Source organism: Vanacampus margaritifer, chromosome 2, assembly GCF_051991255.1.
Source record: "Vanacampus margaritifer isolate UIUO_Vmar chromosome 2, RoL_Vmar_1.0, whole genome shotgun sequence".
Classification (NCBI taxonomy): Eukaryota; Metazoa; Chordata; class Actinopteri; order Syngnathiformes; family Syngnathidae; genus Vanacampus; species Vanacampus margaritifer.
In genome coordinates this window covers 45,774,524-45,797,960 of record NC_135433.1, presented here as the reverse complement: position 1 = coordinate 45,797,960, position 23,437 = coordinate 45,774,524, and the positions used below count along the sequence as shown (strand labels likewise).

Here is a 23,437-nt window from a genome sequence, read left to right as displayed (position 1 = left end):
AGAAGAGACTCTAACCTTTATTTTGGTAGGGCCCACGTTTTTATAGCAATAGAACACAATATTCTGTGGGCTTTGCAAAATCAGTTCAAATCCAGTAAAACACCTGGGAGCAAAGGGGGTTGCTTCAGTGAAAATGGCTGCGAGTGAATGAGTTAACGTCCATCTTCTTCTTCTGTGTCCTCAGTTTGCCGCCTGGGTGGACGCGGTGGTCTTCGTATTCAGCCTGGAGGACGAGATCAGCTTCCAGACGGTCTACAACTACTTCCTGCGTCTGTCCAGCTACAGGAACGCAGCCGAGGTGCCCATGGTCCTCGTGGGGACACAAGGTGTGCGCGTGGGACTTGCTCACGATCAGTCTTCATTCAGGGCATTTCTTAAAACACAAATTTTGTCCTAGATGCCATCAGCGCCGCCAACCCCAGAGTGATCGATGACTCGCGGGCCAGAAAGCTGTCCAATGACCTGAAGCGCTGCACGTACTACGAGACCTGCTCCACCTACGGCCTCAATGTGGAGAGAGTCTTCCAGGATGGTGAGAGGACATGTTAGCATACATTTTGGTAGCATCATGTTCGTATTTGATCAAGTCTCTTTACAAAAACATACATGACATGATGGAAAAGCTTAGCGCTCGGCCTGACGTCTTTTCATACTTTTTAGCATTTTAATCAATTCTCATGGCACATTTGCCTTCAAGTTTTGTTTTGGTCTTCAGTTGCCACCTAAGATAGCATGCCAACTACTAGCATGCTAGCACATTATCAATTCTCATTACAAATAGTATTTGACTACATGACACAATGTAAAATCCTTGGTCAAATCGAAATTAGCATGTTTACCTAGTTGTTTATAAGTTAGCATACCAACTCGGCATGATGGAAAAGCTTAGCGCTCGGCCTGACGTCTTTTTATACTCTTTAGCACTTTAATCAATTCTCATGGCACATTTGCCTTCAAGTTTTGTTTTGGTCTTCAGTTGCCACTTATGATAGCATGCCAACTACTAGCATGCTAGCACATTATCAATTCTCATTACAAATAGTATTTGACTACATGACACAATGTAAAATTCTTTGTCAAATCGAAATTAGCATGTTTTCCTACTTGTTTATAAGTTAGCATACCAACTTGGCATGATGGAAAAGCTTAGCGCTCGGCCTGACGTCTTTTTATCCTCTTTAGCATTTTAATCAATTCTTATGGCACATTTTCCTTCAAGTTTTGTTTTGGTCTTCAGTTGCCACCTAAGATAGCATGCCAAATACTAGCATGCTAGCACATTATCATTACAAATAGTATTTGACTACATGACACAATGTAAAATCCTTTGTCAAACCGAAATTAACATGTTTTGTACCTGGGTTCCTACTTGTTTATAAGTTAGCATACCAACTTTTAGCCTGTTATAATATTATAATGTTACAATAGTCCCTGGTTTCATGGCACAATTTAAAGTGCTTATCCATCGGGCTAAAATCTTTTCATACTCAGGGAATCTTACGTTAGCGTACAGGTTGTTAACATTGTATTGACTCTCGCATCTCAGTGTGTGAATGAACATTGGCATTTTGCCACTCATCAAAACACAATGAATAGCAAAACTGAGAATCAAAGATTTGTAAGTTTTTCGGTAACTGAATGGTCCCAAAAAGCTTCTCTGTGCTGGACGTATGTGGCGTAATGCGCTTATATCACCTTCACACGCCCGTTAGCATTCTCACCCAGGGCCAATAGTCATCTACTGTAGTTTGGGAATTTTAGGCTCATTTCCCCCCCACCCACTTCACAGTTCAGCGGACCATTGTGCATGCATTATTTGTCTATGTCTTCACATTTATATACTTTCTATTTAAAAAGCATCAACTATGTAAAGTTCCCCTTGAATCTATAATGAAGTCATCCTTTATTCTCCCCATCGCATATTTAAATGCTCGCCACAATATCAAATAAAATGCTGATTTGGCCTTTGCTGGTCCGACTCTTTAATTGCCTCCCAATTGGAACCGATTAAAAAGAGATGAAGGTGTTTCTGCTGTCACGCGAAGTCGTCCCAGCGCTTACCTGTCTCAGCTGTCAGCACCGCTTCCCGTCTTCCCACCGCTAATTTGCGTTTCGCCGCGTTAATTAAACGGGGGACTGTGCGGGGGCCGCGCAAACGTTGGCCACATTTTCAGCGAATGACAACGTACGTAATTGGTTGTGATTATTCTTTTTCAGTCATCTGCTTTGCCAATTAATGAAAATGTACATTTACAGTATGTATTTGGGAATAAAATGGACTGCTTTTTTTATAGTGCTTTATAATGTGTCACATTCCCTCCTTCACACACATTCATACACCAGTGGTCAGCTGCTGCCATGCCGGGCGCTGCCAGGTCCACTGGGAGCAAATTGGGGTTCAGTGTCTTGCTCAAGGGCACTTCGACAGGGTCACAAAGGAGGGTCACAAGGGCTGAGGATCGAACCTACAACCTCACGGTTGAGAGACGACCACTCTACCACTGAGCCATGCCGCCCAAATACTGTAAATTAACTCATTCACTGTCATTGACGGCTATAGACGTCAAAAAATCATTTTAACTATTTCCATTAGTTTAACATTTTTTTTCTAGTTTTGCTAACACGATTATGAAAATCTAGATTTTTTTTATTGTACATTTAGAATTTGTGATTCATCGTGAGTGAAGTCATGTGATTAATTACAATTTAAAAAATGTAATCGCATGACGCCCCTAATTGTCATTAATCGCATGACTTCAATAGTTAACTCACAATTAATCACACATTTTATATATGTTCTAAATGTCCAATAAAAAATTCTAGGTTTTCATACTCTTGTTAACAAAAGTGGAAAAACATGTTAAACTAATAGAAATTGTTCAAATTAATTTTTGTTATCTATAGCCGTCAATGGCAGTGAATGAGTTAAAAGCAAAAATATATTCTATGTAAATGGACTTTAAAAGGCTTTTAAAAATTAAAATTGTTGATAGAATTATCGTGACATTACTGGTAATCATAATTATTTCCGTCATGATAATCATCGGATGAATTTTTCATATCTTTACCTCTCTACCCAATATTTTGGTCCAGTTCTGCTCATCCTGCTGGAATGTGCCATGTTCACATGACGGAGGAAAGAAGCAAATGCAAAGACTATGTTAACGCTATTCTACTTGTTTTTCCTGCAGTGGCCCAGAAGGTGGTGGCCATGAGAAAAAAGCAGCAGCTCTCCATCGGCCCTTGCAAGTCTCTACCCAACTCGCCCAGCCACTCGTCAGTCCCTGCCGCATCCATCCCCTCGGTTCACATTAATCAGGTAGGAGCAGAAGGGCAGTTTGCGGGTCATGTGGTCGTCTCAAATGAATTGATTTTTTTGCATCTTATGCCAGCTTGAAAGGATGAACTCCATTTGTTTTACATAAGGATTTGCAATCCACGAGGAAAAATCTCTAGTTCACACCTCAGTATACTGTAATCACTTTGGACAATTCTCAGAGACGTCTGACAATTAGACTCTGTGGGCATTATTTGGAATTGTGGGAGGTGGGAGAGCTCAAATTTGGTCCAATTATCAGCTAACCACAACTATTTGTGGTGCGGTTATGAACCTTAACCTGAAAATTTTGTTAAAAAATTAATCCATATTTTTATTATTTTTCTGATGTCACAAACTACTGTTAAAGTGTTGGTTAATAGGAAAGTAGTAATTGTTATTTTAATGGGTTTGCAAATGCATGCTTGCATCCCTGTACTTTTGATTGATATAGACAATTATAAGCATTTTTGACTATTTATGGTCTGTCTCTAACTCATTTGAATAACGGCATTTCACTATATGTACAGTATCTTGCCTTCTTTGCTAATAAGTAAAGCCTGAATCAACAGCACCCTCTGCTGGTCCAACTTAAGTACTACACTGAACTTCATTTCCCCATAGTTGCTCCAAAGACACAGTTAATCAATGATCAATTCCACACAAATTATTATTATTATTATTATTATTATTATTATTATTATTATTATTATTATTATATTAATTAAAGAGTCTGCATGGTTTTCATATGTAAAATCGCACCCAAATTGACTTGATGTTCTCACTTCCTCTCCTCCCTTTCATCCGATGGTGTCCTCTTGACCTTCCTTCCTTTTTCCTCTTCCTCCTCCTCCTCCGCCAGGCGGCCAACGGCGGCTGCGCGTTCAGCGACTACTCCTCCTCCGTCCCCTCCACCCCCAGCATAGGCCAGCGGGAGATGCGCATTGAGACCATCGCCGCCTCCAACACGCCCACGCCCATTCGCAAGCAGTCCAAGCGCCGCTCCAACATTTTCACAGTAAGTATGCGACAGCTGATGCAAAGTAACACCCACTCGCATTACTAGGGAAGGGCGCGGCGCACTTTGTCCACCGAATGGCGGGAGCGGGTGGGGAATGGGGGGGGGGGGGGGGGTCATATCAAGACCAAAAAGTGCCCGAGCCACCTTTCTTGTCTCCTATGCAGGCTGGTTCAGCACAATGAGCACTGAAAACAAAAACACAAGTTATATTAGAGCCCTTCAAAAAGCAAATAACAAAGATTAACACTGTGGGAATTTTTCTTGTCCTTTTTTTTTCTCTAATTGGATGTAGTGAGTGGATTAGGTTTCTCACGGAACCTGTGACGACGAAGGCCCCCCCTGCGCTGTCCAATCCAAATCTCTCACCCCCACACCCTCTCATTCTGACTGACTGGATTCTTCTCTTTTTACTTCACATAGTAAACACCCTCCCCACTTGCCCCTGTCAAATCTGATCTTAAAAAACAAAAAAAGGAGAGAGAGAGAGAAAAAACCTGCCCATCCCAAACCCTCGTCTTCTCTCAACCCCCCCAGTCCGTGTCCTGTTGCTTTTAACCGGCAGCCTGTGGTGTGCACTAACCACTCTAAACTTCCTTAGCGTGTCTTTTTTATAATTGTCTTCTTCCCCTTCTGCCTGCCGCTCATTTCTCCTTTTCCTCATCTCACCGAGCCTCAAATTTGTCTCAGAGATTCGAGCCAACCTTTAAAATAATGCTCTAGATTGTCAATATTAATTCTTGGATTTGAGACAGATTTCACACTCTCAGAAAAAAAGTGTGTTATTGTACTTTTAGGGGTAAAACTGGCTTGGCACTGGGGTGGTACTTTTTATTTGCACAAGGGCTTTCTTACTTTTTTTTTTTTAAACCTATTTTAACCTTTAAAATGACCTTGGAGTCCAGTAATTAACCCAATGGGCAGAGATGTAGTGTTGGTTGGATTAAGTACTTTTGAGCCGTTAGGGCAGTGGTGTCCAAATTTCAGCCCGGGGGCCATTTCTGGCTTGCCATTCATTTTTTTTAACCGGCCCACGTGACAAAAAATAGGTGCCACTACTACTACTACAAAAAAACAGGTTTATATATATTTTTCTGTTTCTAAATAATCAGATAATAGAAATAAACTACGTCAAAAGAAAAAAAAAAGATTTTTCTTCAAAACATTGATGTATGAAGATAATTATATTGGAAAAATCATTTATTTTACTTTCTGCTCTGTGTCAAGATCTGTTTTATGAAGATATCACATGAATGACCCTCAAGTAACCGTTTTAAAAATGGTCAGCTTACTGGTTTGCTTTTCTTTTGGTTCTGATTGTGGAGATCGGATTTGGCTGCTGTTCAATGCAGGGGTTTGAAGCCAAAATCTTAAAAATTCCTGAACTATTTGCCTTATCACCTTTAATAGAAAGCTGTTATTTAATTATTGCATTTATTGAATTAACTAGAAGGTGCAATATGCAATTGCTTACTTGATTAAATTTAGTGTGCTTAATAAATGAAAGTTTAAATTTTTTTGGGGCCCCTTGTATCCTTGTATCCTTTCTCTGTATGCAGCTCTCAAACGAAAAAGTTTGGACAGCATCAGGGCCACCGTACTTCACGATTAGCAATGCAGAAAATGATGAAAAATATAGCAAGCCACGTTTTTTGTTTTGTTTCTATTAGTTGTTGACCAACACACATCTACCGTTTGGACTGTTTGATTGTAGCTTCAGGAACCGTCATGAGGGACAAAAACTCTACCATTACTACTACTATGGAGCGTCCACCCTAAAAAAGTGCACCCTTTTTCAAAATTTGTGTTTTTGTGTTAACGTCTCCCTTGCCCCCACCCCATGTTACAATTGCCGATGGGATTCATTAAAAAATGTAGGCCGGGGTTTCCCAAACATTTGAAACTTAAGTTCGAAATTACGAGCATTGTTAAATGGGAAGAGGAATCGAACACAAAATGATTTTACTGTAGTGTTGGGAATGAGCAGTCGTCATTGTATCTAAATGGAAATCCTCAACTCACTTCAGCATAGCTCCAGCACATTTGTCAATTTTTCAGAGAATAATAGAGGATGCTCCTTTTTTCATTTTTTCTTTTGTAATTTTGCGAGGTAGACATGAAGACTATTTCTAGTTCTCTGCTCAGAATTCTGCCACCATATCAACCCCCCACCCCATGCTATGCCACTGCCCTGGGGTTCCACAGTTACGTTTCTCCTACCCCCCCACAAATTCAAACTTTTGGGGAATTTTCTGTACTGCAGTGGAAAACAACCATAGGCCTTTTTTTCTGACAGTGCAGGCAAGGTGAGATGTCTTCTTTTCTTGCCTCTTCTCCCCCCTGTCTCCCCCTCTCCTCTTTGGTCAGTCCCCTCTTGGCGCTGACCTCCCCCCCTGTCCTCTACTCTTCTTCATCCTCCTCTGCTGCCTTCCACGGCTGCTATGGGAGCCGCGCGTGGGCGGCACTCCGAGCAGTCCAGGCCTTGTGCTATACCTCCCTCTTTGTTGTCTCCCCCTCCCCCTCCCCCACTCCCCCTTCCTCCTCCCTTGCTAGGTAGTGACTAACCATGTCCACCAGAGAAATGATCCGCTCCTCCCCGTCCGCGTCATGGAGATGCCGAAGCACGCCACCTACCCGGTGTGGGTGCCCGAGTGGCAGGCCGAGCGGGAGTTTCAGCTCATGACCTTCTGAGGAGCAGCGAGGAGGAGGAGGAGGAGGAGGAGGAGGAGGGTGGGAGGAGCTCTGGAGGAAGGGGAGGGGGTGTACGGTTAATAAAGCAATGGAGAACCATTTTTGAGAGAGAGAATATTCCCAATCATCCTTGTCCGAAAATATTTATTTATTTATTTTTCTTGTGTAAGTAGGTCACGCCGTGTTTTTTTAATTTTTTTATTGATTGATTGATTGATTGATTGATTGGAAGGACGGGAATATGCCTTAATGTCCCCCAATTCAAATTTGAGAAAATTGGCCCCCTATTAACTCATTCACTGCCATTGACGGCTATAGATGTCAAAAATTCATTTTATCTATTTCTATTAGCTTAATATCTTTTTCCACTTTTGTTAAGAAGAGTATGCAAAAGTAGATTTTTTTTATTTATTGTACATTTAGAACAGATATCAAATTTGTGACTAATCATGAGTTAATTAGTGAAGTCATGCGATTAATTACGATAAAAAAAATTAATTACCTGACGGCCCTAATTTATTTATTTTTTTTAATCGCTTCAGGCGTCGTAATTAATCGCATGACTTCAATAGTTAACTCACGATTAATCACAAATTTTATATCTGTTCTAAATGTACAATAAAAAAAATATCCTAGGTTTTCATACTCTATTTAACAAAAGTGGAAAAAATGTTAAACTAATAGAAATAGTTCAAATGAATTTTTGGCGTCTATAGCCATCAATGGCAGTGAATGAGTTAATTATTTTGACGCACCTCCCTTGCCGCCATTTTGGATCATATCATCCTTCTTCCTAGTGCTTCCATTACGAAGACGTCTGTCCTTCTTTTATGCGTGTTGACAAGCACATTAAGCTCGGAGTTCATCCAGTGGTATTTAGACCCCCCGCGCCCCCCCTGCCCCCGCCCCAATAGCATCCCATCTACAGATCCTTCGGTCAACTACAAGGGCTTTCCAATTCCACCCCCGATTAGAAGAGCTTTTGAATCATGAAACATTGAGAAATTAGCATGAAACAGACTGCAGGGACTGTACTGGAAATGCCCCACCCAAACCCCCCCAACTCAAACACACAGCATTCGAAAACAAAAACACACACACAAAGTTGGACCTGTCTGCCACCGAAAAGACACACGTCCCCCACCTTACATCGTCGCACTGCCTTTTTGCCATAAACCAGGACTGAAGGACTCGAGTTGCCACGTTCTTCTTCTTTTTTTCTTCTCCTTTGTTGTTTTTCTTTGAATCCTTCTCCTTTGCAAGTGAGACTAGAGCAGTGTTTTGATTTTTGATTTTTTTTATGAAGGCCTTCATAAAAGTCAGTTAGCATAGAGACAAGCTGGGGTTGCACCGACCTGTATGAATGTAGTTCCACTTGTGTGTATTTTCCATTTGGTTTATTGATTGATTTAATATTATTATTCTGTTCTTCTATCTTTCTTTTCTTTTTTCCGGAGATGATAAGGAACTCTCGCTTAATTGCTTTTTCTATCACGAGCCGATTTACCTTCAACCCGATAGACTACTGTATATCTTGTATTGTATTTGATTCTATACACGAAAAAAAAAAAAAAAGGAAGAACATATATGAAATGAAATACTGCCTTTTATCGTCCATCCTATACTTTGTGGGGAACTGCAAATGTTTGGCTCTCAATCTGTTGAATATTTTGAAGTGAACTTTGTGACTTGCTTTGTATGGTGTCTGTATAGAAGCTCAAACAAGTCATCCTAACGGTCGAAACAAATAAAAATGTTAGAGATATGAAAAGTGAGTGCAAGTCTCCCTCTCTTCATGGGTAACTGGGCGTTTTTCTTCATCTTCTGAGTGAGACCATGAACGTTTGTCCCTACTCATCTTTTTTTTGTCTTTTTTGGGTGGGAAGCTTTATTGACAACAAATGACGATGCAAATATGCTCTTTTCCCTTGTTTTGAAGGAAATATGTGATAAGCTGCTTTTACCCTTTTAGGAGTTTTCCGGTCGCAGGAAGCTGCTGATACTGACATGAACTAATAATCCCTTCTCTCCCTTTTTTTTAAAAAAATAACTTTTAATATATTGACTGCGTTATGCTCAAGCGGCAGCCACTCCCCCATCCGAGCTGGGAGTCAAACCGGCAGCAAAACGGATCACCGAAAAAGGGTTTCAGGGCTGAGTCATGACTCAAAAATCAACCTAAGAATAAATCTGTGGTCGTCCTCAGTGTTGAGATGTGTGTCAATTGTGGTCTTGCTTTTGCACGTTGGTGTTCCTGCTCTTTGTCGCGCTGCTCTGCTTTTTGTCTTTGAGCTGTTTTGTTTTGGACTTTTATGTTGCAACTCACACACAAACGCACACGCATTCATACACACACACACAACACAACCATGACATCATCATCATCGTGGCGGCGTCTGATTGTGTCTCTCATTCTCCTTGCAGTCGCGGAAAGCCAGCGAGCAGTCAAAGAGCGTTGAGAGTAAGACAGACAGCATAGGCAGTGGAAGGGCCATTCCTATCAAACAGGTGAGCACATACACACGCATTATAGTCTCAGTTTCCCACAATGCACCAGGTGAGTATGGAACACCTTTTTGCATTGGCGTGCACTGTATTTGTCCTCCTTCATGTTTAAATGATGTCTAGTGTCTCTGGGCACATTTTTAAAATCTTACTTTTTTTTTTTAAATATCATCTTGTATATCGTTTTAAGTCATTCACTGCCATTGACGCTTATAAACGTCAAAAAATTATTTGAACTATTTCTATTAGTTTTACATTTTTTCCACTTTTGTTAACAAGAGTATGAAAACCTGGACATTTTTTTTAAATCTTTTTTTTTTTCAAAGATTATTAAAAATCAGGGGCGTCAGGCGATTAAAATTAATATCATGACTTCAATAGTTAACTCACAATTAATCACAAATTTTATATTTGTTCTATATGTACAATATTTTTTTTCTAGGTTTTCATACTCTTGTTAAAAAAAAGTGGAAAAAAATGTTAAACTAATAGAAATAGTTCAAATGAATTTTTGACGCCTATAGCCGTCAACGGCAGTGAATGAGTTAAAGGGGAAGGCAACCCCCAAAAATTATTTGCAATAAAATGTTCTATGCAGCCCCACTAGTCTAAATTATGTATTCTGATTAATATCGCATTTGTGGAATATGAATTAAGCAGCAAAATCCTCTTTTTGTTTTAAACAATCTCAGGGGGCGGCCATTTTGCCACCTGCTATTTATTGACTGGAATTGACATCACATTTGCTCAGGACTCGGGTATCAACTCAGTCACAGCTCAGTTTGCAAATGTCACATGACCAATTTCACTAAACCGGTCAGCCGTGATTGGTCGTTACCTGAGCCCTGACAACTGTGATGTCATTTTCAGTCGTTTCAAGACTACAAACGCAACTTTAATAAAAATGTGGTGTTTAGACTAGTGCATTGAACACATTATTGTAAAGAACATTTTTGGGTTGACTTCCCCTTTAAAACAATATATAAGATGATATTAAAACATATATAAAAAAATCAGCAATACTGTGCTTACTGTTTTTATGAATGACTACAAATGACTACTCAAGATTTTAGTATAGTAATAATAGTAGTGATTGCCAATTACTATTGTGCCTTGACAGATAATCAGGTGTGCTATGGGAAAAACTTAATTTCACCTAATTGGTCTGAAAATTATTTTATTTTTATTTTTTTTTGAAATAATGTATTTTTTAATATATCTTGCTCTTCCACAAGATGACAGAAGGAAGATTTAATCTAAATATATCCTTGTTTCCTATTAAGAGTAATATATTTTATTATGTTCAACTAAACAGGCCCAGGTTTCACACTGAAATAAAAATGGTGAGTGAATTAAGTAATCACCATTATTTCAGCATATATATATTTTTGAAACTCCCTTGAGATTATTTCAATGTAAAATTTAAGGCAAGTGCTTCTGAGGTGTTTCATCTGTCGTGTGTTGAAATGGCCACTAGATGGCAGCACAGCACAGCTAAAGCGGCATTGACGGTGGCGCACAAATTCCTACTAAGTGCTACTGTGCCTTTATTGACATGCTGAGAACATACTGTATGTAACACTAATGTCAAAAGACAAAAAATATATATTTATATGATAAATATCTTAAAGTGTGTCGTTATTATCATGTTGGTTTTTCAGAATAAGATGTACGTATGTATGTATCAGAATAATCATTTTTATCTTTGCATTCAAAATAATTTCTGTTATTGTCAATCGCTGTTGCTAGCTAATATTACTGGTGAATATTGCAGGGGCAAAAATACTTTGAACACTTGTTAGAATAATGTAGCGCAACAAACTACACATTGTTAACCTATTAATAAAAAGTGAGCATTTGTGTTGCCCTATTTGCGTCATTTTGGAGCTACAACCAAAATTTGGCATACTCATTCATATATTTAATTTGTGCTAGTAAGATGTAATGTCACATCTTTTATGTTTGGTCGGGTTGCTGTTCTTATTTTGTGCTAAATTAAATATTACTAATACACTGAAGTAGGACTTTGATATTAAATCATGCCTGCTGCACTAAGGATTTGATTTACTTTGTGTCATAAACATTCTTACTTATTTATGTACACGGCTAAATAAATACCATAAATGAAAGCTACATTATAGAAGCTCTGAATTATATATTTTAAATAAAATGACACTGAATCATATACAATATGGAATTAATTACACATTTGAATACAAAGCCGCCATTTTAAGCATCGTCCTAAATATCTGCCCACAATATGTTTGCATTATATCTCCTTCTAAAGTAGATAAATGTAATTCCCTTGCTAGTCTACTTATTCCAGGTGAGCAGGAAGTTAAACACACACACACACACGCACCTCCGAGCCATCTTGAGGGTAAACCCCTCTCATTGTTAAGCAACACATTATGTGGCAGTATCATGACCCCCTCCCGACCCCCTTCTTCTCCCTTACTTTTTTCTTTATCTACAAAGGATTTTGGGGGGGGGCGTGGGGGCTTAGTGTGACTAACAGATCTGCAGACCAGTCAAATGGACAATCAAGGGGGATCAAAGTGTCAATGTGATCTTAATTACCACTCCCCCTCATTGCCCCCCCCCTCCTTCAAACAGATCCAAATTACGCACGGCAGGCCTACACCCCCCTTTCCCCCCTCCTATCTATAAAAATAGTTAGGGAGGGTAACAATGGACTCACTGCTGAGGTGTGACGCACACACACACACACATACACACACACACACACACACACACACGCACACCACACACACACACACACGATGGGCCCATAAATGAGAAACTTCCTCAACAAAATCAAAATTTTAACCGATCGTTTATGTGATTGAACATGATGCCTTAATTGGTTAATTTATTTTTAATTTTATTTTTTTAATTTTATTTTTTAACCAATGCGCCAGATCATGTGTGTGATGATTTATTTTTTTAATATACCTCTTTGATATGGAATATTACACACACTGTGTTTCATCAGTCTTATTGTGAGATACAATTTAACCCCTGGGCGTTATTTTATTTTGAAATGGCTTGGTCAGAACCAACAAAAAGCCAAAAAATGGTCAAATAACGCCCAGGGGTTAAGGAAACCTGTTCTCCTCCTCACTCTCCATATGATACACACACAGCACCCTCACAAGCATGAGGCCCGCTCGTCGTTTGTCGGCAACCGGATGTGACACAAATGAAAAATTATTGCGCCCGTTGTTAAAGATTTTCACATTATCGCCGCGGTGTCGTCTATCGATCCGCTTCACGGCGCTGATGAATAATACGAAGAAGCGGCGCGTTCTGATTGCACATATAGATTAGTGCACGCCCCAGCGAGATCATGATATGAACAGCATATTTTCTTGTAGAACACGCGACGTGACGGCGGCCCGGGTTGCCCGGCGGCGCCGTCATTTTGCTTTCTATGATTAGAAAGTGCTGTTTATACTTGTTTACATTTATTTTATTGATGGCGATGAGAAGAGGGGGAGTGATTAGCTGAAGGACATCATCAAGTTTACCATAAAATCATCCATTAAAAAAAGTAATTAGGTTAAAAGCACTTTTTGATTCCTAAAAACTTTAACAAGGAAAAAGAGTTAGTTGAAAAAGAAAGTTAATTGTGTGTTATTTAAAATACATTATTTCATCTCGGGTTTTTTTAATTTTTTTTTTTTTCAAGAAGAAAATAAATAATGAAGAGTTAAATAATAAATAAATATATAAAATAAAATAATAAATAAAATGATAAAATAACTAAACTAAAAAAATTGATTAAAAAAATAAGAATAAAAAATCTAATAAATTAAAGACATAACAAAAGAAAAAGAATAATAAATAATAAAATAATAATAATAATAATAAAATCTAGCAATGTTGTGACAAATTTGACCATTTTCAGCACACCATATTTCCACATTTATTGTGAAGTAGCTCTGAGCAATTTTATTTTACAGGCAATACACAAAAATATACTGAACAAAAGATATAATTAAAATTACCTAATATTAAATTTATATTAAGTAATCAATTAATATTATCATTTATTTAATGTTAAAAATGACTTAATACTACATTTATATTAAGTAATAAATTAATATTATACATTATTTAATATTATAAATAATTTAATATGAAATGACATCTAAATCTAAGCAATTGTTATTTTTAAAATAACAAATACAATACATACACCGTCACTAAATTATTGTGAGACCAAATAATGCAATTACACTGATTATATAGCAATTCTAAATAATTGAATTGTTCAATTACTTATGGCAGTGTGGAATATGACATGTAGCAACTATACTGTAGATATTAAAATAAGAAAGTGAAAATGCGTCTATTTAGCAATATCAAGTAGTGCACTTCCTTATGTTACATTTATTTTTAGCTATACAGCTCACAAACGCACCAACAAAGTGATGGTCGGGATTAGGATGATTGTCGGCAAACAGCCTGGTGCCCAGGTCACCGACGGTCAACTTCCTGATGTGTTAATCAGGATTAAAGCCTGCAGTTTGGGCCTTGCAAGCAAACACACACCCTCCTCCTCCTCCACCACATTCCCTACTCCATCACACACACACACACATACACACAATGGCTGTAAAAGCACAAACATGGGCTATGTTTAATCCCCTAATTAAGCGTGCCCCTCCTCACCATTTAACACCAGAGAGCCTGCTGGCCCTTGTGTCAGAAGCGTTTGGTCACCTCCAGCCGAGGAACTTGCTTTGTTTACCAGCGGATTCCCTCGGCAGATAAGAGAACCTTAAAAGCCCCCCCACGGCCTCCGCCCCTACCTTGGATGATAAAATCCAATAGAGAAAAAAAAAAGGTGCTGTTTGGGTTTTGAAGGGGGCGATCACACTCCCTAATCCCCCGGATTAGTGGGGTCTTCCAGAGTTCGCTGTGTTATGTGTATGAATGCAGGGAGGAGGTCCGAATGTGCCCCAAAGGGAGTGCGAAGGTTCAGATGGTCACCGCACTGAATCACTTGCATCACTAAAGATGACAGCCACCGAATTGGAGGGAATGTTTAGATACCTTTCCGAGTTAATGGTTTACTGTATGCGTCTCATTTGAATGAAATTGTAATAGGCTAGTGGTTACTATTAAAATAAAATCTTGTAAAATAAATACAGAAATACATTTTTAAAAAAACACTTTAATGACGTGTTTGTAGTTAGAAAATGATCATATTTTCAGATTTCTTTCATCTATATTATCAATTAATTTAGTGTATATGCCTTCAAGATTTAAAATGTTGACAGTGTAAACTGCTGTGACCCAGTTTTGTTGGTTGAAGTAACAGAAGCCTTTTCACTAAAGCATGTTGGCCATTTTTGGCATATGGATTAAATTAAACAAAAATTCCGATTAGATTAGCAGTGGACAAACTTTAGTGTTAAGGGGCCAGATTGGATTTTCATAGAAAATGGGTTCCGTTTGTAGAAAAATAAATGCAAAAATGTGTATGTAAAAAATTTTATTTAAAAAAATTGATTCCTTCCTTTTTTTTCATTATTTATTATGAATCCCTTGTAGTCCCTAGTAAATACTAGAGATGAGCGAGTACACCACCATCTGTATGATCTAAATCAGGGGTGGCCAAGTTCGGTCCTCGAGAGCTACTATCCAGCCTGTTTTCCATGTTTCCCCCCACTAACACACCTGATTCATGATCAGGATCGTTATCAGGCTTCTGCAAAGCTTGCTGATGAGCTGATCATTAGATTCAGCTGCGCTGAAGGAGGGAGACATGGAAAACAGGCTGGATAGTGGCTCTCGAGGACCGAACTTGGCCACCCCTGATCTAAATGATCTGTATCTGTATTTGGAGTGGGCGTGGCCTAAACCAGAAATCAGCGTGGCTTGATCGGTAGTAATTAATTATTCAATTTCACACTTAAAATAAATGTTAAAGTGAAATGTGAAATTGATATGGATTGATCAAAAGTTGCTATAATTAAAAAAAAAATTGAAAAGTTGAATTAAACTCAAAATTTCAAGACAACAAACTTTGATAAAATTTTAGGTTGGTCAATTCATCTAAATATTTTTAAGTTTTACTGTTGTGAAAAATGTACACACGTCACAACAAAGAAATAAGAGTTTAGAAAAACGATTGCCCCTTTTGCTGTTGTCCGCCAATTTAAAGATATAAGGAAAAACAACTAGGCAAATTGTTTTGGAGCAACTGGCTTGCTTTGTTGTGCTAACATGCTGTAGTTGCCATAAAAGTCAATCATTTATATTTTAACGTTCTTCAAACTTAAATTACTGTTCTAGCCACAAAAAATACAAGTTGTCTTTTTTTTGTGTGTATTAAACCATTATTTAACGTTTAGTGTATTAAACCATTATTTAGCGAGATTGAAATAAAAATACATAAAATGAAGTCAACCCAAACATTTTCTTTACAATAATATATTTTGCGCAGGCCCATTGGTCTAAACACGGCATTATGAATAATATTGTTTGTGGAATATGAATTAAGCAGCAAAATCCACCCATTTTTATCCAAGTCAGGGGGCAGCCATTTGGTCACTTTCTGTCAACTGTAGATGACATCACAGCTGCTCAGGTCTCAGGTAACGACCCATCACAGTTCAGCTAAACGTCACATTACCAAACTCAGAAAACAGGTGAGCCGTGATTGGTCATTACATGAGCAACTGTGATGTCATTTTTAGTTGACAGCAAGAGACAAAATGGCCGCCTCCTGAGATTGATATAAACGGGCGGATTTTCCTGCATAACGCATGTTCCACAATTGCAATCGGATTTAAAATGCCGCGTGGGGGCACATACAACATATTATTGTAAACAAACTTTTTGATTTCTTCTTCACCTCTGACACCTTCACTTCAGACAAACTAGTGCTTAACATTTAGCTCAATTCCCGACTAAATTCCCGACGAGTTCTGGTTGCTCCGAGCGCTTTGCGTAATAGCGACGCTAGCTGTTTTTATGGTGTTGAACGTCCATTGATGGCTGCCGCTCACCGCGCGCGATGTCGTCTCTTCCAGGGAATCCTCCTGAAGCGAAGTGGCAAATCCCTCAACAAGGAGTGGAAGAAGAAGTACGTCACGCTGTGCGATAACGGCGTCCTCACTTATCACCCCAGTTTACACGTGAGTATGGTCGCGCCCGCAAGCCCCTCCTCCTCCTCCTCACATTCCATTTCTTTTTCAATCGGGTTTATGTGTTTGGTCCTCTCCCTTCGTCCCGACTGCTGAGCTTCACTCTCTCTCCGTGCGATTACATTTACTACCGCTGCTGCATCGAAGTCGATTACAAACACGTAGCTAATGATTCGCTTGGGCTTGATTGCTATATAATGGCTGTTTAAGCCACTCTCCTGTCTCGGGCATTAGTGTTAAGCAAGAGGGCGTCCTGGTGGTCATCTCTCCCTCCCGTGGTGCTCATTCCCGCCGATGGCTAATGGAGACGCGGCCCCGTCTGGGCTCCACACTGCCTTGTACTCGTAATGGCTATCCCCGCGTGGCAGCCGAGCCTGACCGGCGTTTCACATCCATCTTTGTCACCGTCCCGCCGGGCCGCTAATACGGCTTAAACACTCGACTGGCTGTCGGTGCCGCGCCGAAAAACGTCAGTCTTTATCTATGACTCTTCTTTTGTCAGTCGATATATTTGCATGCATGCTTAAATGTTTTTATTTGAGAGACCCGTAGCAAGGAAAAAAATAGTTATTGCTCTTAAAGTGGAAGTCAACCTTAAACATTTCTTGACAATAATATGTTATATATGACCTCACTAGTCTCAACATGACATTCTGATTAATATTACATTCGTGGAATATGAGTTATAAAGCAAAATCCAGTCAATTTTATCCATCTCAGGGGGCGGCCATTTTGCCACTTGCTGTCGACTGAAGATGACATCACCGTTGCTTAGGGTTCAGGCAACGACCAATCACAGCTCACCTGGTTTCTGAAGCTGAGCTGTGATTGGTCGTTGCCACCTGAGCAACTGTGATGTCATCTTCAGTCGACAGCAAGTGGCAAAATGGCCACCTGCTGAGATGGATTAAAAATGGCTGGATTTTGCTGCTTAATTCATATTCCACTAACACAACATTAACCAGAATAATATATTTAGACCAGTGGGGCTGCATAGAACATATTATTGTAAAAATAAAAATAAAAATAAAAATAGGGTTGACTTGGCAGCACGGTGGCTGACTGGTTAGCACGTCCGCCTCCCAGTGCAGAGGACGTGAGATCGAGTCCGGGCTTCGGCCTTCCTGGGTGGAGTTTGCATGTTCTCCCCGTGCTTGCGTGGGTTTTCACCGGGTACTCCGGTTTCCTCCCACATTCCAAAAACATGCATGGCAGGTTAATTGAACACTCCAAATTGTCCCTAGGTGTGAATGTGAGTGTGGTTGTTCGTCTCTGTGTGCCCTGCGATTGGCTGGCAACCAGTTCAGGGTGTACCCCGCCTACTGCCCGAAGCCAGCTGGGATAGGCTCCAGCACCCCCGCGACCCTAGTGAGGAAAAGCGGCCAAGAAAATGGATGGATGGATGGAATAGGGTTGACTTCTCCTTTACGTGTGTAGAGTACTTGAGATGACAACACGGCACACCACACACATAATCATATCTACTCATATATTGTTGTAGTACCAAGAATGACCTGCGAGGGGCAGTCTGGTGCCAGACTTCCCCGAAAAAAACAAAGTAGAGGAGTAGTAGAAAAAGTTGGGCTAAGTAAAAGCTAGGTTCACATGTCTGGTAACTTGCCTTATTTATTAATGTATTTATTTTTGTTCGACCTCTCTTTACTGTGTGATTTTTATTCCATGTGTAGCACTTTGTATGCGTCAATGGTTCTTTTAAAGTGCTTTGTAAATAAAATCTCCTATGCCTAATAACAGTACAGTAATAATAATGATGACGATGATAAAAAATGTTAAAATTTTATTCTCATCTTAATTGCATTAGTCATAAATCATTCATATTCATAATTAAATTACCAATGAATTAATCAAATACAACATTAACTGTGAATGCATTATTTTACCAATATTTTTTTTTGTATTATTAATTACAATAAATCAATTAACTATGCCATCCCTGATTTAGACATATGTAGTAATGCTGTTATTTTCATGTTTTTTTTTTTTACCCTTCAAAAACACTTTTGTGATGTATACAAGCCGCCAAAATGGCAGCAATGAAAGCAACGTTTCAGAGCTTTTTATAGAAGTCATTTGCCACATTTTACGCAGATCATACTTGGTGATGATCAATAAAATATCGTCGTTCTGTGAGGTCCAGTACCAAATGTTTCAAGGGCAGGTAGCGTTCCCCGGCCCTGTGGTTTGGTACCACAGCACTCGAGCATCTGTTCCGACAAGATAAAAAATGAAAGCTATTAACGTCTTCTGTCTAACGAGACGGGTCAGCCTCGAAGCAAATGGAGTCTGGCGCAGTCGCGAGCGTCTTAATTTACAAGCCGAGCTGCGCTGTTACACTGATGTACGTAATTGACTGAACTTGCTAGCTCTTGATCATTACAGCCATCACAGGTCAGTGGGCCCGCTCTATGAATGCGCGGCCCGGCGTAGGGAACGCCGAACGAAGGTTGCGTTAGTTCCGTAACAGCTTGTTCGGAGCCGCCGAGCGCGGAAGTGCGCGGGGGGGGGAAGTGGGACGTGAGAGGCTGGGAAAAGGAGAGAGAGACGAACGAGGGAGCGAGCGGGATCCTTTAATTTCACAGCCAGCCAAGCCATCCACACAATCACCTTCTGTTAATTCTATCTGCTACATCAATTAAATTGTTTGTAGAAACTAATTGAATGTGGCTTAATCACACATCTTAATAGCTTTGCACGCTTCGATCTGGCTGTTAATTCCCGCAATAAAACGAAATGAGAGCGCTCACTGGGTAATTAGCAAGGAGGCTCGGGAAAGAAATGAGTGCTTTATGACTTGGTAATAAAAGCCAGGAGCCGGTGCGGGGACGGAAAAGACGGCCGTTGCCGCCGCTGCTTTCTTGTTTTTGTTTTTTCTTTCTTTCTGCTGAGCACGATGATTTTCAACCCGGCTTGCCACATTTGGGCTTTAAAGCAAATTGAAACAGAACGAGTGTTTGCTTTCATTTATGAGGCTGTTTCAAGAGGCGGCGTTGGCACAGGTGATGATGTACTGCCTGTCCCAAAACATTTGACAACATTTCATTGACTGCTCTAAGTCAGTTTTCGCTCAAATGTTCTAATAGCTGAACGAGAAGTATTTAATGTTTTATTTAAGTTTAATGCTAGCTTGATCATTAGCAATGAAAAAGCATTTTGTGTGTTGTGCTTCAACACGATCCACCAAAAGGAAATTCAATAAAAATACTCAAAAAAATGCTAAAAGATCGAAATGGAAGTCAAAAAGGAACATTTCTGCCATATCACACTAACTCAACATTTGTCAAGCTTTGTGAGATTATTTCTAAAATTCATTGTCAAGTGTTCGCCCACAATATAGTTTTAATAGTGATAGATCGATATGTTTTTTTCAAGGCCGATACAGATACGATTATTAGTAGTCAAGCAGACCGATAACCGATATTTCAAGCCGATATTCATTTGCAGTAAAAAAGAAAATATCAGCATAAAAATAGAAGTTTTCTTTTCATTTTAAACATATAAAAAATTGACATCATTGTTTAAAAAAATATTTAAAAAATTGCAGGGTCATCAGAATGTGTTAAGCTAAATTAAAAACTAAGCAAGTAAATGGCTCCCTAAACGTTTCTACTGTAAAAAAAAAAAAAAAAAGTTTTCCAAAATTTCAACATCATTTCTTAATTAATTTTATATTTTTTAAACAAAAAGTGTAGGAAATTTCCAGTGTCCGCATATTTTTTTTATAAAGTGTAAATTTAAATAAATGTGACATGCAAATGTAGCTAATTTTGGGTTTTGGTCAGGGTTTGTAAAAGGTTTCAAAAGATCTTCACTGACAGTGAAAAATTGTCTGAATATGTTGAAAATGTCGTTGCGACAAGTATAAAATGTCTGTGAACATCTTACATATTGTGTACCCTTCGCAAGCATTCACCGCTCTGAGATAGCAGCATAATCGGCCTTCAGATTTGTTCAAAGGCCGATGCCGATATTTGTCAAAATGCCAAATATCGATCGGCACAGTTAATTGGCCCGACCGATAATCGCTCTATCCCTATTTTTTAAGCAATATTTTTTTGAAAAGGTACTTAGAGTATACTTCCACTAATGCACTCGAACAACTGTGATTTGTTCTTGCCAAAGATAATCACAGTCAGAGGTGGGCATTTTACAAAATTTTGCTGAGCCCTTCTGTCATCAACAGTCCGTCATTGTTTCAAGTTGAACCAAACTGCAAACATCAGTCCGTCAATTTATTTTAACCACACTTCCGTCATCACTCCGTCAACACTATTTTTAAAGGTTCTCGTCATTCGGCAGAAAAACATGCATCCGTCAGTGATGGATCACGATGTGGTATTGTTTTTATGCAACAGTTCTAAAAGCACCAGGCAACAAATTATTTTCTTAATCCGTTATTCAGCTCCAGCAACACAAATACTTCTGCTAACAGTGACATCATTAGCCATGTAGTTAGACGTTAGCGTGACATGCTAACAATAGGGATGTAACGATATCCAAACATCACGGTACCCAAACATCACGGTACGATGTTATCACAAAATGAAGGTCACAATAGGATAATTATCTCGATATTTTGGGGAGGTTGGCAATACAAAGAAAGTCTATATTGTAATATTGTAAAAGGAAAAAAAGAGCTCATACTAAAACACAAACACACACAATATTGTGCTTGCACATTACAGCAATGAAATATATTTTAAAATATTATAAATATATATAAAAATATGTTGATGCACTTACTTGCTAATGCATGCACACATCGAGTTCCTCCACATATTGACTCGCTTCACAAGCATATTATGTTCCTCTTCCTCTGCCCATTAGCATGGATTTTAAACAAAGAAGGGCCAAAACATGCCTTGTGAAAATTTAACTGCAAAAAAAAAAAAAAACTAGCCACCAGAGGGTGCTAGAACTGCACAAATGGAAATCGACCCCACTTTGTAAAAATATGTACTGCTTTTAATATCGTGACATGACGGCGGCGATATATTGTGGCAGTTTTAATATCACAATATCGGCGTTATCGTTACATCCCTAGCTTACAAACTACTGATGTGGCAATTGTGCGTTTGTTAACCGCATTAGCATGTTGCTAAAGTGTCTGCTTCCGCTGTACACTTGTCATTTATGTCATTTATTCACATTAGCACACCTGGGAGTTAGCGGCGGCGTCTTTTTCATACACTATTTGTTTGATTAATAGCAATGGATTTTCAAATTGTTTCCCTCCAACCTTCCTCCATTCTTGTTTTGGTCAATCACTCGCCTCCATTGTGTGAAACACTGTTTGTTTTTCTCCCATAGGACTACATGCAGAATGTACACGGGAAGGAGATCGACCTGCTGCGTACGACGGTCAAAGTACCCGGGAAGCGACCACCGAGGGCTGTGGCCACCACCGTTGCCCCCACCGCTAGCCCCAAGACCAACGGGATGACCAAAGACCGTAGCGCCCTGCAACTTGGCATCGGGAACACAGGTATTGCTTTGGTGCATCGTTACTGGGGTAACGTTTCAATGGCCTTGTTTAAAAACTGTGCAAAACTTCAACTGTTTATTTGAACATTGATGCATTATCACAAGATAAAATTATTACAAGTGATTACTTTTTTCAGCAAGGAACAGCATTTTTTTTAGCTTAATGAATTTCCAACAAGAGTATGGAAATTAGTATGATGATATATATTTGTTTTAATAAATAAATATGGAATAAATAAGCGTAAATGAATGTTACGTATTTGACTACGGTTCTATCAATCCCGAATAAACGCTAGAGCATCCTATCAGTGGGAATCCTCGTCGAATCCCCGGTCACACCGGAACTTATACCCTCTAGGGCAGAGGTGGGCAATCTCGGTCCTCGAGGGCCGGAGTCCTGCAGGTTTTGTAGGTTTCTCACTTCCAACACAAGCTGATTCCAATCAACAGGATCGTTATCAGGCTTATGCAGAGCTTGCTGATGAGCTGATCATATATCAGCTGTGTTGGAGAAGGGCAACACGCAAAACCTGCAGGACTCCGGCCCTCGATGCCCACCTCTGCTCTAGGGTCATCCAGGGGTCACAGGTAACAATTTTGGCATGCATTACTCGCATGCACAAAGGGGACATTCAGTGCTTTAAGCACCGCCTCTGGCAGTCAACATTGTCAATTTTGTCAAACCAGCATACAAGATTGATCTAAACTTCAACGTTTCATTTTGAATATGAAAATTTAAATAGTCTCCAAGCTCCAATTCAAAGTAATTTTATAAAAATATTTAATGTTTTTGAAATTAGTCTCACAATGTTTCATGTGTGATATAACATAGAGGCCTATAGAGAATCGAACGTTTACGTCACATGTCCCAAAATGGCCGTTACCACAACCATTTTGCCAGCATAGAAAACGCGTCTGCCACTTTGAGTAAACGGCAAATGCCACACTTGAACAATGATTGACAGCTGTTGTGGAACAGCTGCCACAACAAGAGGTAAAAAAAAAGGATTGAGCATTCTCCCGGCTATCATAAGAGGAACCAATGCGTAGCCAATGGAGCACTTTGTACATGGTGGCTAAATCAGCAGATGCTAACTGTTCCCACACAGGAAATATGGGAGAAATAGTCTGTTTCGTTCATTTGTGCTGCTACGCTTTAATAGATATTATACAGTTGAATTCAATAACTGACAAATACCTTGAAGACACTTTTTACGGTAGAAATGACTGCAGTCGCGGCCGAAT

General features: G+C 39.3%; 1 protein-coding gene across 3 annotated transcripts in view; it reads left to right on the top strand.

The window, feature by feature from the left end:
• Positions 1–23,437, top strand: part of agap3 (ArfGAP with GTPase domain, ankyrin repeat and PH domain 3) — a 215,939-nt gene that overhangs the window by 121,735 nt on the left and 70,767 nt on the right. For all 3 annotated transcript variants that reach the window (XM_077556576.1, XM_077556577.1, XM_077556575.1), the window contains exons 5-11: positions 185–326; positions 398–532; positions 3,192–3,319; positions 4,179–4,334; positions 9,450–9,533; positions 16,577–16,681; positions 22,019–22,193. In XM_077556576.1, the coding sequence (XP_077412702.1) occupies positions 185–326; positions 398–532; positions 3,192–3,319; positions 4,179–4,334; positions 9,450–9,533; positions 16,577–16,681; positions 22,019–22,193 (925 nt within the window). The remainder of the gene's footprint in view (positions 1–184; positions 327–397; positions 533–3,191; positions 3,320–4,178; positions 4,335–9,449; positions 9,534–16,576; positions 16,682–22,018; positions 22,194–23,437) is intronic.